The 13,914-nt window shown below is 40.2% G+C and overlaps 1 protein-coding gene across 4 annotated transcripts in view; it reads right to left on the bottom strand.

Moving 5' to 3' along the window:
• Positions 1 to 939: 939 nt before the first annotated feature.
• LHFPL6 (LHFPL tetraspan subfamily member 6) overlaps positions 940 to 13,914 on the bottom strand; it is a 204,909-nt gene continuing 191,934 nt past the window's right edge. For all 4 annotated transcript variants that reach the window (XM_077298169.1, XM_077298168.1, XM_077298171.1 and 1 more), the window contains one exon: positions 940 to 3,023. In XM_077298169.1, the coding sequence (XP_077154284.1) occupies positions 2,905 to 3,023 (119 nt within the window). In that variant the 3' untranslated portion in view covers positions 940 to 2,904. The remainder of the gene's footprint in view (positions 3,024 to 13,914) is intronic.

Below are 13,914 nucleotides of genomic sequence, written 5' to 3'. Positions count from 1 at the left end.
TCCTGTGCAGGCGTACTTATCTGCCCTGTTGAGGGCAGAGCAAAGTACTGCAGTGCGGAGGCGCCGGAAAAGGTCAGAGAGGCCAAGAGTCAACAGGGCAGAGAAGTACGCCTGTGCAGGAGCGAGATGCCTGGGAGACTGTGTGGATGATGCAGGGACGCGTCATCCACGCAAACCAAGAAGGAGGACGGCGTCGCAATAAGAAGGGATGCGCCGGACCAAGAGGAGCGACACCCCTCAGACCGGACCGCTCCGCAGGTGAGTATAATGAAAGTTATTTTTCAGTTCTTCCAGGTCGGGTTGGGGGCAGATATACTGCATTATAGAATGCTGTATATCAGCCCTGAAAGGCGGGGGCCGCATCACGTATCAGTCTAACCTGGTGATAGGTTCCTTTTAAGTTCACTTGTACAGCCCATGAGAACTGAGGCAGGTAATTGGCTGCAGCGGTCTGGTGAATGATAAATAGGACTACATTCCTGTAGGACCATCAGCACCACTGTAAAGGAGGCACCAATGCGGTTTATTTATTTGATGATTCCCGACACTATCATAACTTTTTAAAACTGCGAAAAAACCCATAAGGATTTTGTGAATATTTTATACAGAAACACAAAAGCAATAGTTTGCTTTTATATTGTTTAGCTTTCAATATAATTTGCGTGCAATTTGAGTGTAGGGAACATCGATAAGATCCTACAATCAATAGTAAATGACCGTGGTAATCATGATTGGGAAAATAATGACATCATTCAGCCGACCTTCCCCCAAGCAAACATCACAAACTTTAATTAGTAATTAAGTCAACTCTGTGATGTCAGCAAGTAAGCAGTGTTATCTGCAAATAATGGCAGGATATGTGCGCCACATACTATTATAGGGTCAAAAATACAGAAACAACGTTTACAAGTCTAGTAAACGTGAATAAAAGTAGATATAAAAAGCACCATCTGTACTTTATTGTATAGTCTACAAAACAATGGTAAGAGAAGCTTGTATATATACAGGGTTTATTTTCTTAAAATACAAACATATTACCTTGTCATTGTAGTTAAAAAAATGATAGTAAACGTTACATAGCTCAAAAAACAACATGGCAACTAAACCACTCATGTGACTCCTATGACATGTAGAACATATGCCGTGTATGCAGGAGAGTATCCTAAAGGAGTATTGAAATGTCACTGATAAAACATGGGGATATTGCATTGCGAGAAAGAACAAAAAACTATCATGTTATATAATATTTTTTGGAATATGACAAAACATGTATAATAAAACTAAAACATAATTGTCACCTGTGCACATAAAACAGAAGTCGTTATAAAAGGTGATTACTGATCCAATGAATATCATACATAATATATGGCGAAAAAGAAAAATAATACTGAACATGAAACGCCTCTGTTTTTCTTTTTCTCGGAGGACATAGTACTACAGAGGAGATTCGGAAAATGGGTTAAAAAAGAGAAGTCTCTCAGGTTTTCATGTTGTTATTTCACTGACGGGAAGAAGGAGGAAAATGGCTTTTACCTGATCAACATTTAAGAAAAGCTCTGGGGAAGGGACTATATAGAGTGTAGGAAAGGGCAAGACTTTACCGAGAAGAGTTCCTTTCTAAGAGTTATATTTGTTCTGTACAGAGCAAAGGGCAAGACTGTTCCTTACAGAGGGTAAGATTTGTGCAAGTTGTGAATTTAGACATATCGAAGGAATGCAAAAAATTTGATATTTTTCCTTGAATTTTATAACTGAATTTATCAAATTTTAAATTTTCTATATAGTGGTAAAAGCACTGATGCAATTGACCTAACTGTATGCTGTCCACAGATGGTGGTCAATTTTACTACCAGAAATCACTGGTCAAATATAGAGGGGGTGAGATTTTGTTGGAGAGGACTCGTGTGAAGGCTTTAAATTATGTAATAACCTTTGGGATCGAGGGTAACGAAAGGTTTAATATCAACATATGAGATGGTCTAGCTTAGTTTAGTGGTAATACCAGCTTCCCTGGTGGTATAAATACTCAAGGAATCTATGCCAGACTCCTAGATGGTCTAGTGTACTGTGGAAGTCAACGCCAAAATCCTTGGTGGTCTAGTATATCTAGAAGGTCAACACCAAAATTCTTGGTGTTCTAGTGTATTTAAGAGGTTAATGCTGAAGTGACTTCTTATTAACGAGATGATTTTTATGAGCCAGTGGTGAAGACTGGAAGGGAACCTGCAGCATGGCTGGTTTCAATGGCACCATTATTAAGGCATTTGTGAGCTCTAGTTTCTGTACCGTAGAAAGTACTGATGAAAGATTTCAGGGGAAATGTAGACAAATTGCTTAAGACTTTCCAAGCCACTCCAATATCCTAATCATCACTAATTGTCCATACCACATTAGGTATATACAGTGCCACTAAATACTAGACATCTACTGGAGGAATTGATGGAGTGATTCTCCTAATGCATATTCAGATACAACTTATCTGAGGCCATAATCCACCGCTGATCTATTTTGCCAGCATAAAGATAAACATGAGAACAAGAGAGAAAGAAGTCCTCCAATGAAATTGTAAGCTATTTTGAAAGATGGAATAATCAAAGGCTGTGGTAAACGAAGCCTTTGTGCTTTTCGTATATATGTGCTTATTCCAATCAACATCAAGTGTAGACCTGCTCCGTCAAAAATCCAAATTGTAGCCTTCAAGTAGCATGGTCATCTGTCCGCAGCATATTGTCCATTCTTAGAACCAGATATTAGGTTCTCAAACGTTGAATTTTATCCATTTTTTGAGTTCTTACCAATGCAGTCATATCACAAATGCATTTCAACCTTTCAGCGGTCATGGTAGGCAAGCTCCAATACTAGGTTCAGATATTACAATGCCACTTCTTATCTTCTGGATGCCTTCTAATATGGATATTGCTTTTGCTTTTTACCAGAGAAACATGACAACCATGTACAGATGAGCATTGCGGCAGCCGCTCCTCCTCCGGTGCAGTAATAAGCCCATCCAATTTTGCACATGCCTAGAACATAAAGGAACACAAGTGACGTTACAAAGTATAACAGTGCAGTCATCTTCTCAGCTTCAATCTCTCTGCTCATGGAAGTGCTTATTCCATGAGAAACATTTATTACATACTCACAGGGCACACATCTATCAATAGAACAAGGTACTGGGACTGATTGAGCTACCAAAGTGCTGTACTTGGCAGTCTGGTCTCATAGATTGGTATAGAGCACCAGTGCACATGCATGACCACCACTCCTTTCCAGCACCTCAAAAATGCAAGCCAGATCTCCCGTTTTAGTGATTGGTTGGGGTTCATAGAGGTGGTGACTCCTGCAATCATAAACTTATCATCTATCCTATGGCTAGCTGACAAATGTTTTATATGGGAAAACACCTTTAAAAATACAAAAAAATAACAATGTAAGAACACTGCAACTTCCAAACAGGGAGGACTCTCTCTCTCCATGTCCAAGACTTGAAAAAATTATGCACATAGATGAAAGAAGGCCTCATATAAAAAATATAACTCACGCGACCACCCTGGAGCTTGTCTTTATCTACATAACCCTTGAGCCCCATTTCTTATTTACTGTTCGCTAACATTGTTTTTTTTTTCACTCAAGGGGTGAGTTCAGCATAGGTTGTTACCACTGAATAGACAAGGGAATGGGACTAACCAGGGCTACCCACCCTCTTTCCAAAGGCCCAATAGCAACCACATGCTCTGCTTTCATGATAAACTCTTCACTGGCAGTGTGAATATGCCCATTCCACTTTGTCACTTTGTAGTCGGTGACACCACCAGATCTACAGAAGACCGTGAAGAAACTCGGAGGAAATGCCAACTAGTATCTTCAGGATGCTACTGCTCTGACAAACAGAAGGGCTAAAAAAAGGGGCTAAAAAAAAAACAACCAGCGCCAACACTCTTGTCTATAGGCTGCGTCTGATAAAATACATATATACGGTAACACAAATTTGAAGACCATTTTACACTCTTGAACATTAGATTTGGAATGCTTATTCCTCTCGGTCAGGGTGTCATAGGTTAACGTACAATGGATTCATCAGCAGTTCCATTCTCTATATGCTCAATTGGGTGTAACATTTCTGCTGATATTGAAGCTTCAATGATTCTCCAAAGTTCAGAATGTCATTTTACAGTTTTATAGCTGGTTAAGGTGTAAGCACTGATGCGACACTAAATGGGCAGCAAGTTATAAGCTAAATTTAGAGAATTTAGAGAATTTTAAAGCAAACGTTACTGAAGTACACAGCTACAAATGGTGATCAAAGGTCTATTTCCAAGATCGCCATTGTTTTCTAATTATATAATTATGGTTGAGAGATTGTTGCCGTAGAAAACTCTGATCCCCGCAGTTTAACCAGTAAGGGTACCGTCACACTCAGCAACATTCCAACGATCACGACCAGCGATACGACCTGGCCGTGATCGTTGGAAAGTCCTTGTGTGGTCGCTGTAGAGCCGTCACACAGACAGCTCTCCAGCGACCAACGATGCCGAAGTCCCTGGGTAACCAGGGTAAACATCAGGTTACTAAGCGCAGGGCCGCACTTAGTAACCCGATGTTTACCCTGGTTACCATTGTAAATGTAAAAAAAACAAAAACACATACTCACATTCCGGTGCCTGTCACGTCCCCGGGCGTCCGCTTCCCTGCACTCCTCCTGCATCCTGTGTAAGCGCGGCCGTAAAGCAGAGCGGTGACGTCACCGCTGTGCTCTGATGTACGGCCGGCCGGCGCTGACACAGGATGCAGGAGGAGTGCAGGAAAGCGGACGCCCGGGGACGTGACAGGCACCGGAATGTGAGTATGTAGTGTTTTTTTTTTTTTACATTTACAATGGTAACCAGGGTAAACATCGGGTTACTAAGCGCGGCCCTGCGCTTAGTAACCCAATATTTACCCTGGTTACCAGTGAAGACATCGCTGCATCGGCGTCACACACGCCGATGCAGCGATGTCAGCGGGTGATCCAGCGAAGAAATAAAGTTTCAAACGATCTGCTACGACGTACGATTCTCAGCAGGGTCCCTGATCGCAGTAGCGTGTCAGACACAGCGAGATCGTAACTATATCGCTGGATCGTCACGGATCGTGCCGTCATAGCAACCAAAGTGCCACTGTGAGACGGTACCCTTAGTTATTGCGGTTGATAGTCACTGCTGCATCTACAGTTGTTTGATAAAGGCAGTGGGCTCCCTGTCACCTGCGGATCAGATGGGTTACTTTAATAGCTTGGGGCCTAACAAAGGCCTACAGGTTTGCCACCAGCATTCGAGTGTTATGCCATGCCCAAATCCTAACACTGACAGGCAACAATGCTTTGGAATACTATGCAGTCCAATGCATTTAACAAGCGATAAAAGGGTCTCCGGTTCAAGTTCCCTGCTGGGACAAAAATAAATAAAAATTATGGTTAATACATTTTCTTAAAAAGTGTCTTCCAAGTCTACTAAAACCTTTATCTGTATTTCTATCCACCTATAGAATAAAGTTAACAACTGAGAGGAGCACTCTGATGATTTTTATTTCTCCCTTTGTTGAACAATCATATTGTTATGCGTGATGGTCAGCAGCGCTTTGGTACCACGTGACCGCATTTCTAACCTATCAGATCACACAGTGATCACACAGTAAGTCTATGAGGCTCAAAACGAGTCATTGAGAAAATGTAAAAAGTGACTTCATCGCCACTCAGAATAGACTGTGTGATTCGGCAGGTCACAAATGTCGGAGTGGACCGGAGCACCGCTGAAAACGGCAGAAGACGACAACCGGTGTGTATGGTTCTACACTCATTACAGGTATAGAGTGGTGAAAAAAGTCACATCCTGTGTGGTAAAAAGTCTGATAAAGTTGGAGTACTATATTGAACTCTAAACTTGTTGATGATTCTTCATTTCTACGGTATTTACCGGCATAAAAGTTACAGAAGGTCAGTAATTTCACAGACTTGAGAACACATCGAGATGCAGAATTATTGTTTAACAGTCACATAAATCATTGGGAAAGATTATTAACCAGAAAATTGGTTATGCTTTTGTAATAACAAAGCTCCACGTGCAGTAATAAATCCCATGCTGGCACTACTGTTAAGGTCGAATGAGGCGAAAATACTTATCAGCCCTAAGCTCAACAGCAAAAACGTTATCAATACAACTTGTGTGGACAGGCACTAATGATATCTCTATGTACTCAGAAATCAAAAGGTTCAATAACATGCTACAACCGAAAACGATTTGACATAAGTCGCTGCACAAGGCGTAAGGTGAAGGAGGGGTGATATTATTCGATGTCCTTACATAGCTTCCTATTCAATGCAGCGAGAATACCAAAAAATGACAACTACTGCAATCTAATAGAAATATGACATACATATAATTTCAGATGGCATTATGAGAAAAGAAAAGTTGTTACCGTAAAAGTAAAATATGCTTTTCAACATTTAACAGACTTTAACTGAAAGGTAATTTTAGGACTCAAAAATAAAAAAAATACAAATTAAGCAAATTAACTGAAATGATATAAAAATAGTGTAATATACATGAGCCGCCCAAGATTACTTTTAACCCCTTTTTGGCAATAGCCAGTTTTTACTTTTCCGCTTTTATTTTTGTTTACTCCCAATCTTCCTAGAGTCATAACTTCTCTATCTTTCTAAGGGCTTGTTTTTCCATGGACTGATTCCACTTTTTATTGACAGCACTTTTCTTGACTTTTTCAACGTTTGTGCATATCACAAAGAGTTCACTTTGAGCGACAAAAGATATACATGTAATTGCCTTACATTTTTAATTTTGTACAGTAACCATGTAAATTATTCAAGTAAAACTGTTTGAGTCTCAGTTTAGAATGTATTATTGTTCAAGTGTTGAGGAAAAGGGGAGAAAAGCGGAGTCACATTGACAATGAAATGGTTATCAATCCCACTGTGGTATCCCCAAGAAAATTTTAGGGGTCTGGAAGGGAAGGGTGTTTAATAGATGACTCACCCGATTCCTCCTCCCACAAGGCTAAAAAATAGAATTATAAAAAAGAAATGGATGAAGAAGTAGAATGATGTCAAAAATTACTCCAAGACTTTTTTGCTACCAGTAGTCAACTGGAATTTTAACGTGTGTTAGCGGCACGTCAATAAAACTTTCCCAGATTTAAAAAAATCTTTCAATGTGTGCTTCATTTTTTTTTATTTGAAGCCTTGGCACAATCCATTTTCATAATAAAGTATATATTTTTTTTAACAAATAACTTGAATGATGGGAGAGAATGACTTATGTTGTATATCTGGAGGATCATTTATGTATATCTGCTTGGTTGGAGATATTTAATTCTGATTTCTAATGCTTTCAGAACGGGTGAGAGCAAAGTAAATGTAGCGACAACATGCTGGTGGTCAAGAGACAGATGTTCTTTTCTTGACCACCATACATGGTGATGGCAGCATCCCCACCATTGTACGAGGTACCTCTACACAGATCACCAAAAAATGGACTATGTCCTGGGGTACAACAAGAACATGGGGGAGTTGATCTCTCTGCTGATCAAGTCCTCTAGCTGTACAGTGCCATGAGGAAATCCAAGGTGTTGTACAAGAAGTTGGCCGTGCACGTCGTACTGATGGCAATGCACAATGCTTTCATGATATCATGCTGTGCAGGCCAGACTGGTACGTACCTTCAGTTCCAGGAGGTAGTGATCAAGGCCCTAATCTTTGGAAGTCAGGAAGGAGCAGGACCCAGTACTTTCAGAAATGAAGATGCTTGTATTGTATCAGGGCAACTTTTACCCAGTGAAATCCCTCAAACCACAAAGAACGGAAGGTGGCAAAAGAGGTGCAGAATGTGTTACAGAAGGGGGATACGAAAGGACATCACTTATCACCTGCCCCGACAAACCTGGCTTTTGTATAAAAGAATGCTTCAAACTGTACCACACATCCATGGACTACTAAATTAATTTCTGACTCGCACAACACATATATGCCTACCTGCTGCACGTTACACAACTCACGTATGCAAACCTGACGTACACTACACAACCCACATATTCCAACTTAACATACACTACATAACTAGTAATGAGCGAGTATACTCGTTACTTGAGATTTCCCGAGCATGCTCGGGTGGTCTCAGAGTCTTTCGGAGTGCTCGGAGCTGGATGATTTGTGGCTGCTAGACAGCTTGAATACATGTGGAGATCCCCTAACAAACAGGCAATCCCCACATGTATTCAAGCTGTCTAGCACCGCAAATCATGCAGCTGCGTCGACAAACTAAATCTCAGAGCACGCCGAAATACTCGGAGAGCACCCGAGCATGCTCGGGAAATCTCAAGTAACGAGTATACTCGCTCATCACTATACATAACTCATGTATGCCAACCTGATGCACGCTCCACAACTCACATGCCGACTTCATGCCATGTACAGAACTGACATACAGTATGCTATCTCGATGCACTCTACACAACTGACGTATGCCAACCTGATGCACTGTATGCCACTCACGTATACCATCCTGATCCACTCTATGCAACTCACGAATACCAACCTACACAATTTACGTATGTCACTACATTATAAAATTCACATACCAGGAAATACTAGATCAATTACAACATATATTGTCATTTGTGAGGGGTTTCCACTGTTTAGACACATCAGGCACCTCCAAATGGGACAGCAGACCATTCAGTCAAAGTCTGCATTCCTTCACGTTCAAACCCCGCTGTGCACACAAACCGTAGTTTTTCCCTACATATGTGGTATCAGCATACTCAGCAGAAAATGCACAACAATTTAGGGGGTCCATTTTCTCCGGTTACCTTTGTGAAAAAGAAAAAAAATTTGGGCTAAAAGTTAGCCCAAACAGTTTTCTCCCATATATACACCATGTTCCAAATTATTATGTAAATTACATTTTTCTCGGATTTTCCTAAATGGTTGGTGCAAATGACAGTCAGTCTAATAAAAGTCATCACCCGTTAAAGTATACATCGAATTTTATTGAAGAAACCTCCCAATGATAACAGTATAATCTCCAAAAAGAATAAAAACTCAAAATGCACTGTTCCAAATTATTATGCACAGTAGAATTTCTAAACATTTCATATGTTTTAAAGAACTGAAAATGCTCATTTGTGGAATTTGCAGCATCAGGAGGTCACATTTACTGAACAAAAAAGCTATTTAACACCAAAACATCCTAACAGGCCAAGTTACATGTTAGCATAGGACCCCTTCTTTGATATCACCTTCACATTTCTTGTATCCATTGAACTTGGGAGTTTTTGGAGAGTTTCTGCTTGTATTTCTTTGAATGAAGTCAGAATAGCCTCCCAGAGCTGCTGTTTGGATGTGACCTGCCTCCCACCCTCATAGATCTTTTGCTTGATGATACTCCAAAGGTTCTCTATAGGGTTGAGGTCAGGGGAAGATGGTGGCCACACCATGAGTTTATACCCTTTTATGCCCATAGCAGCCAATGACTCAGAGGTATTATTTGCAGCATGAGATGGCGCATTGTCATGCATAAAGATGATTTTGCTCCTGAGGGCACGTTTTTGCTTTTTATACCATGGAAAAAAGTTTTCAGTCAGAAACTCTATATACTTTGCAGAGGTCACTTTCACACCTTCAGGAACCTTAGAGGGACCTACCAGCTGTTTCCCCATGATTCCGGCCCAAAACATGACTCCTCCACCTCCTTGCTGACGTCGCAACCTTGTTGGGACATGGTGGCCATCCACCAACCATCCACTACTCCATCCATCTGGACCATCCAGGATTGCTCGACACTCATCAGTAAACAAGACTGTTTGAAAATTAGTCTTCATGTATGTCTGGGCCCACTGCAACCGTTTCTGCCTGTAAACACTGTTTAGGGGTAGCCGAATAGTAGGTTTATGCACCACATCAAGCCTTTGCAGGATCCTACACCTTGAGGTTCCAGGGACTCCAGAGGCACCAGCAGCTTCAAGTAACTGTTTGCTGCTTTGTAATGGTATTTTGGCAGCTGCTCTCTTAATCCAATTAATTTGTCTGCAGAAACCTTCCTCATTATACATTTATCTGCATGAACTCTGTCTGTGCTCTGTTTCAGTCACAAATCTCTTCACAGTATGAAGATCACTCTTAAGTTTTCCTGAAATATCTAATGTTTTCATACCTTGTCCAAGGTATTGCACTATTTAACGCTTTTCAGCAGCAGAGATCTTTTTTATTTCCCATATTGCTTGAAACCTGTGGCCTACTTAATAATGTGGAACATCATTTTTAAGTAGTTTTCCTTTAATTAGAATCACCCGGAAAAATAATTATCACATGTATTTAAGATTGATTTCAGTGATTCATTGAGCCCTGAGACACATTACCATCCACGAGTTTATTTGAAAAACAAAACAATTAAATCTTTATGACACTTAAATCCAATTTGCATAATAATTTGGAACACACTGTAGTGGTATCGGCGTACTCAGGAAAAATTGCACAACAATTTTTGAGGTCCGTTCTCTCTTGTTACCCTTGTGACAATAAAAAATTGGGGCTAAACGACCATTTTGTGAAAAATAGTTAAATGTTAATTTTTTCCTTTCACATTGCTACAGTTCCTGTGAAGCACCTGAAGGGTTAATAAACTTCTTGAATGTAATTTTGAGCACCTCCAGGGATGCAAATTTTTAGAATGGTGTCACTTTTGGGTATTTTCTGTCATTAGACCTCTCAAAGTAACTTCAAATGTGTTGTGGTCACTAAAAAAATGGTTATGTAACTTTTGCTGAAAAAATGAGAACTCGTTGGTCAACTTTTAACCCTTCTAACTTCCTATAAAAAAAATTGTTTCAAAAATTGTGCTGATATAAAGTAGACATATGAGAAATATTATTGACGAACTATTCTGTGTGACTTCTCTCTCTGATTTAAGGACATAAAAATTAAAATTTTGAAATTTGCAAGATTTGACAAATCTCTGATTTTTTCATAAATAAACGCAAGTCATGTTGAACAAATTTTACCAGTATCAAGAAATACAATATCTCACAAAAAACAATCTCAGAATCACTTGGATCCGGTGAAGCGTTCCAGAGTTATTACCTCATAAAGTGACTGTGGTCAAAATTGTAAAATTTGGCCTGGTTATAATGGTGAATACAGGCTGGGGCATGAAGGGGTTAAAGAGCAACCTTTGTTTTGATTTTTATTTCATTATTAAATAGTACAAGTAAATATGTGCAACTTTGTGCCTTGTGAAAGTATTCGGCTCCCTGGAACTTTTCAACCTTTTCCCACATATCATGCTTCAAACATATATACCAAAATGTAAATGTTTGGTTTGGAATCAACAACAAGTGGAACACAATTGTGAAGTTGAACGAAATTTATTGGTTATTTTAAATTTTTGTGGAAATTCAAAAACTGAAAAGTTGGGCGTGCAATATTATTCAGCCCCTTTACTTTCAGTGCAGCAAACCCACTCCAGAAGTTCATTGTGGATCTCTAAATGATCCAATGTTGTCCTAAATGCCTAATGATGATAAACATAATCCACCTGTGTGTAATCAAGTCTCCGTATAACTGCACCTGCTCTGTGATAGTCTCAGGCTATGTGCACACGTTGCGGATTAGGCTTAGGAATTTCTGGTGCGGATTTTGTCTCTCCTGGCAGAAAACGCACCAGCGTTTTTTTGTGTGGTTCCGCAGCGTTTTTTTGTGCGTTTTTGCTGCGGTTTTCTTGCGGATTTGCTGCGTTTTTTACACCTGTGGTTTTCTATAATGGAATGGGTACAAAAACGCTGCAGATTAACAAAAAAGAAGTGACATGCTACCTCTTTTAAACCGCAGCGTTTCCGCAGTGGATTTTCCGCAAAGTATGCACAGCATTTTTTTTTCTCATTGATTTACATTGTACTGTAAATCAATTGCGGATCTGCAGTGTTTCTGCACCTCAAAAAACGCTGCGGATCCGCAGAGAATCCGCAACGTGTGCACATACCCTCAGGGTTCTGTTTGAAGCACAGAGAGCACCATGAAGATCAAGGAACACAACAGGCAGGTCAGTGATACTGTTGTGGAGAAGTTTAAAGCTGGATTTGGATACAAAATGATTTCCAAAACTTTAAACATCCCAAGGAGCACTGTGCAAGCGATTATATTGAAATGGAAGGAGTATCATACCACTGCAAATCTACCAAGACCATCCCTCTAAACTTTCATCTCAAACAAGGAGAAGACTGATCAGAGATGCAGCCAAGAGGCCCATAATCACTCTGGATGAACTGCAGAGATCTACAGCTGAGTTGGGACAGTCTGTCCATAGGACAACAATCAGTCGTACACTGCACAAATCTGGCCTTTATGGAAGTGGCAAGAAGAAAGCCATTTCTCAAAGATATCCATAAAAGTGTCTTTTAAAGTTTGCAACAAGCCACCTGGGAGACACCAAACATGTGGAAGAAGGTGCGCTGGTCAGATGAAACCAAAATTGAACTTTTTGGCAATAATGTCAAACGATATGTTTGGCGTAAAGGCAACGCAGCTCATCACCCTGAACACACCATCCCCACTGTCAAACATGGTGGTGGCAGCATCATGGTTTGGGCCTGCTTTTCTTCAGCAGGGACAGGGAAGATGGTTAAAATTGATGGGAAGATGGTTGGAGCCAAGTACAGGACAATTCTTGAAGAAAACCTGTTGGAGTCTGCAAAAGACCTGAGACTGGGATGGAGATTTGTCTTCCAGCAAGACAATGATCCCAAACATAAAGCAAAATCTACAATGGAATGGTTCACAAATAAACGTATCCAGGTGTTAGAATGGATTGAGGTCTGGACTTTGACTTGGCCAATCGAGAATCTGTGGAAAGAACTGAAAACTGTTCACAAACGATCTCCATCAAACCTCACTGAGCTCGAGCTGTTTGCCAAGGAAGAAAGGGCAAGAATTTCAGTCTCTCGATGTACAAAACGGATAGAGACATACCCCGAGCGACTTGCAGCTGTAATCGCAGCAAAGCAAAAAGTATTAAGTTAAAGGGGCCGAATAATATTGCACACCCCACTATTCAGTTCTTGAATTTCCACAAAAATTTTAAATAACCAATACATTTTGTTCAACTTCACAATTGTGTTCCACTTGTTGATTTTTCACCAAAAATTGATATTTGGTATCTTTATGTTTGAAGCATGATATGTGGGAAAAGGTTGAAAAGTTCCAGGGAGCAGAATACTTTCGCAAGGCACTGTATATTTTTTCAGAGAAATATGCTTCTTTCTCCACCTGGATTGATCATTCGCTCTCAAAATTCTCAATTCCCAGGTAAATTCTGTATTCAGTGAAGACAGATTATTACATTACCGAGATGGCAGTTACTACTGTTAAAAATCTATACACATAGGAGTGAAGAGAAAGATGAGGTCTAAGGCTATGCAAACACGATGCATTTCCACTGCGTTTTTTCTGTGAGGAAATGGTCCAAAAATGCAATGGAATCCTTCTGCAAGGTAATTCAATGACTATGTGTGATTTTTTTCTGCAGCATGTCAATTATTTTTGCGTTTCTGCACCCATTGACTTCAATTGAGTCAGTCAAATCCGCAGCAAAAACGCAGGTATAAAAATGTTTGCGAATTTACTGCATTTTTGTGTTGTGTTTTGCCGCTCATGGGCAGAAATGCTTCCACTTCCTTCAGATGACACTAGGACATCAGAGATATGTGTAAGAGATGCAGCCCATCAGCAGCTTCTGAGAGACAATGCAGACCCAATGCCAACATCGCTGGTATGGCGCCAATGTAGAAAGGGGGGTATCTTTTTTTTCTTCTTTTTCATTTTACACGGAGAATACAAATTTAAGAAGAGGTTGTCAAAGTAGTGGACAACAC

This window comes from Ranitomeya variabilis, chromosome 3, assembly GCF_051348905.1.
Source record: "Ranitomeya variabilis isolate aRanVar5 chromosome 3, aRanVar5.hap1, whole genome shotgun sequence".
Lineage (NCBI taxonomy): Eukaryota > Metazoa > Chordata > Amphibia > Anura > Dendrobatidae > Ranitomeya > Ranitomeya variabilis.
Note: the sequence above shows the minus strand (reverse complement) of the source record. Positions and strands in the feature narration are given on the sequence as shown.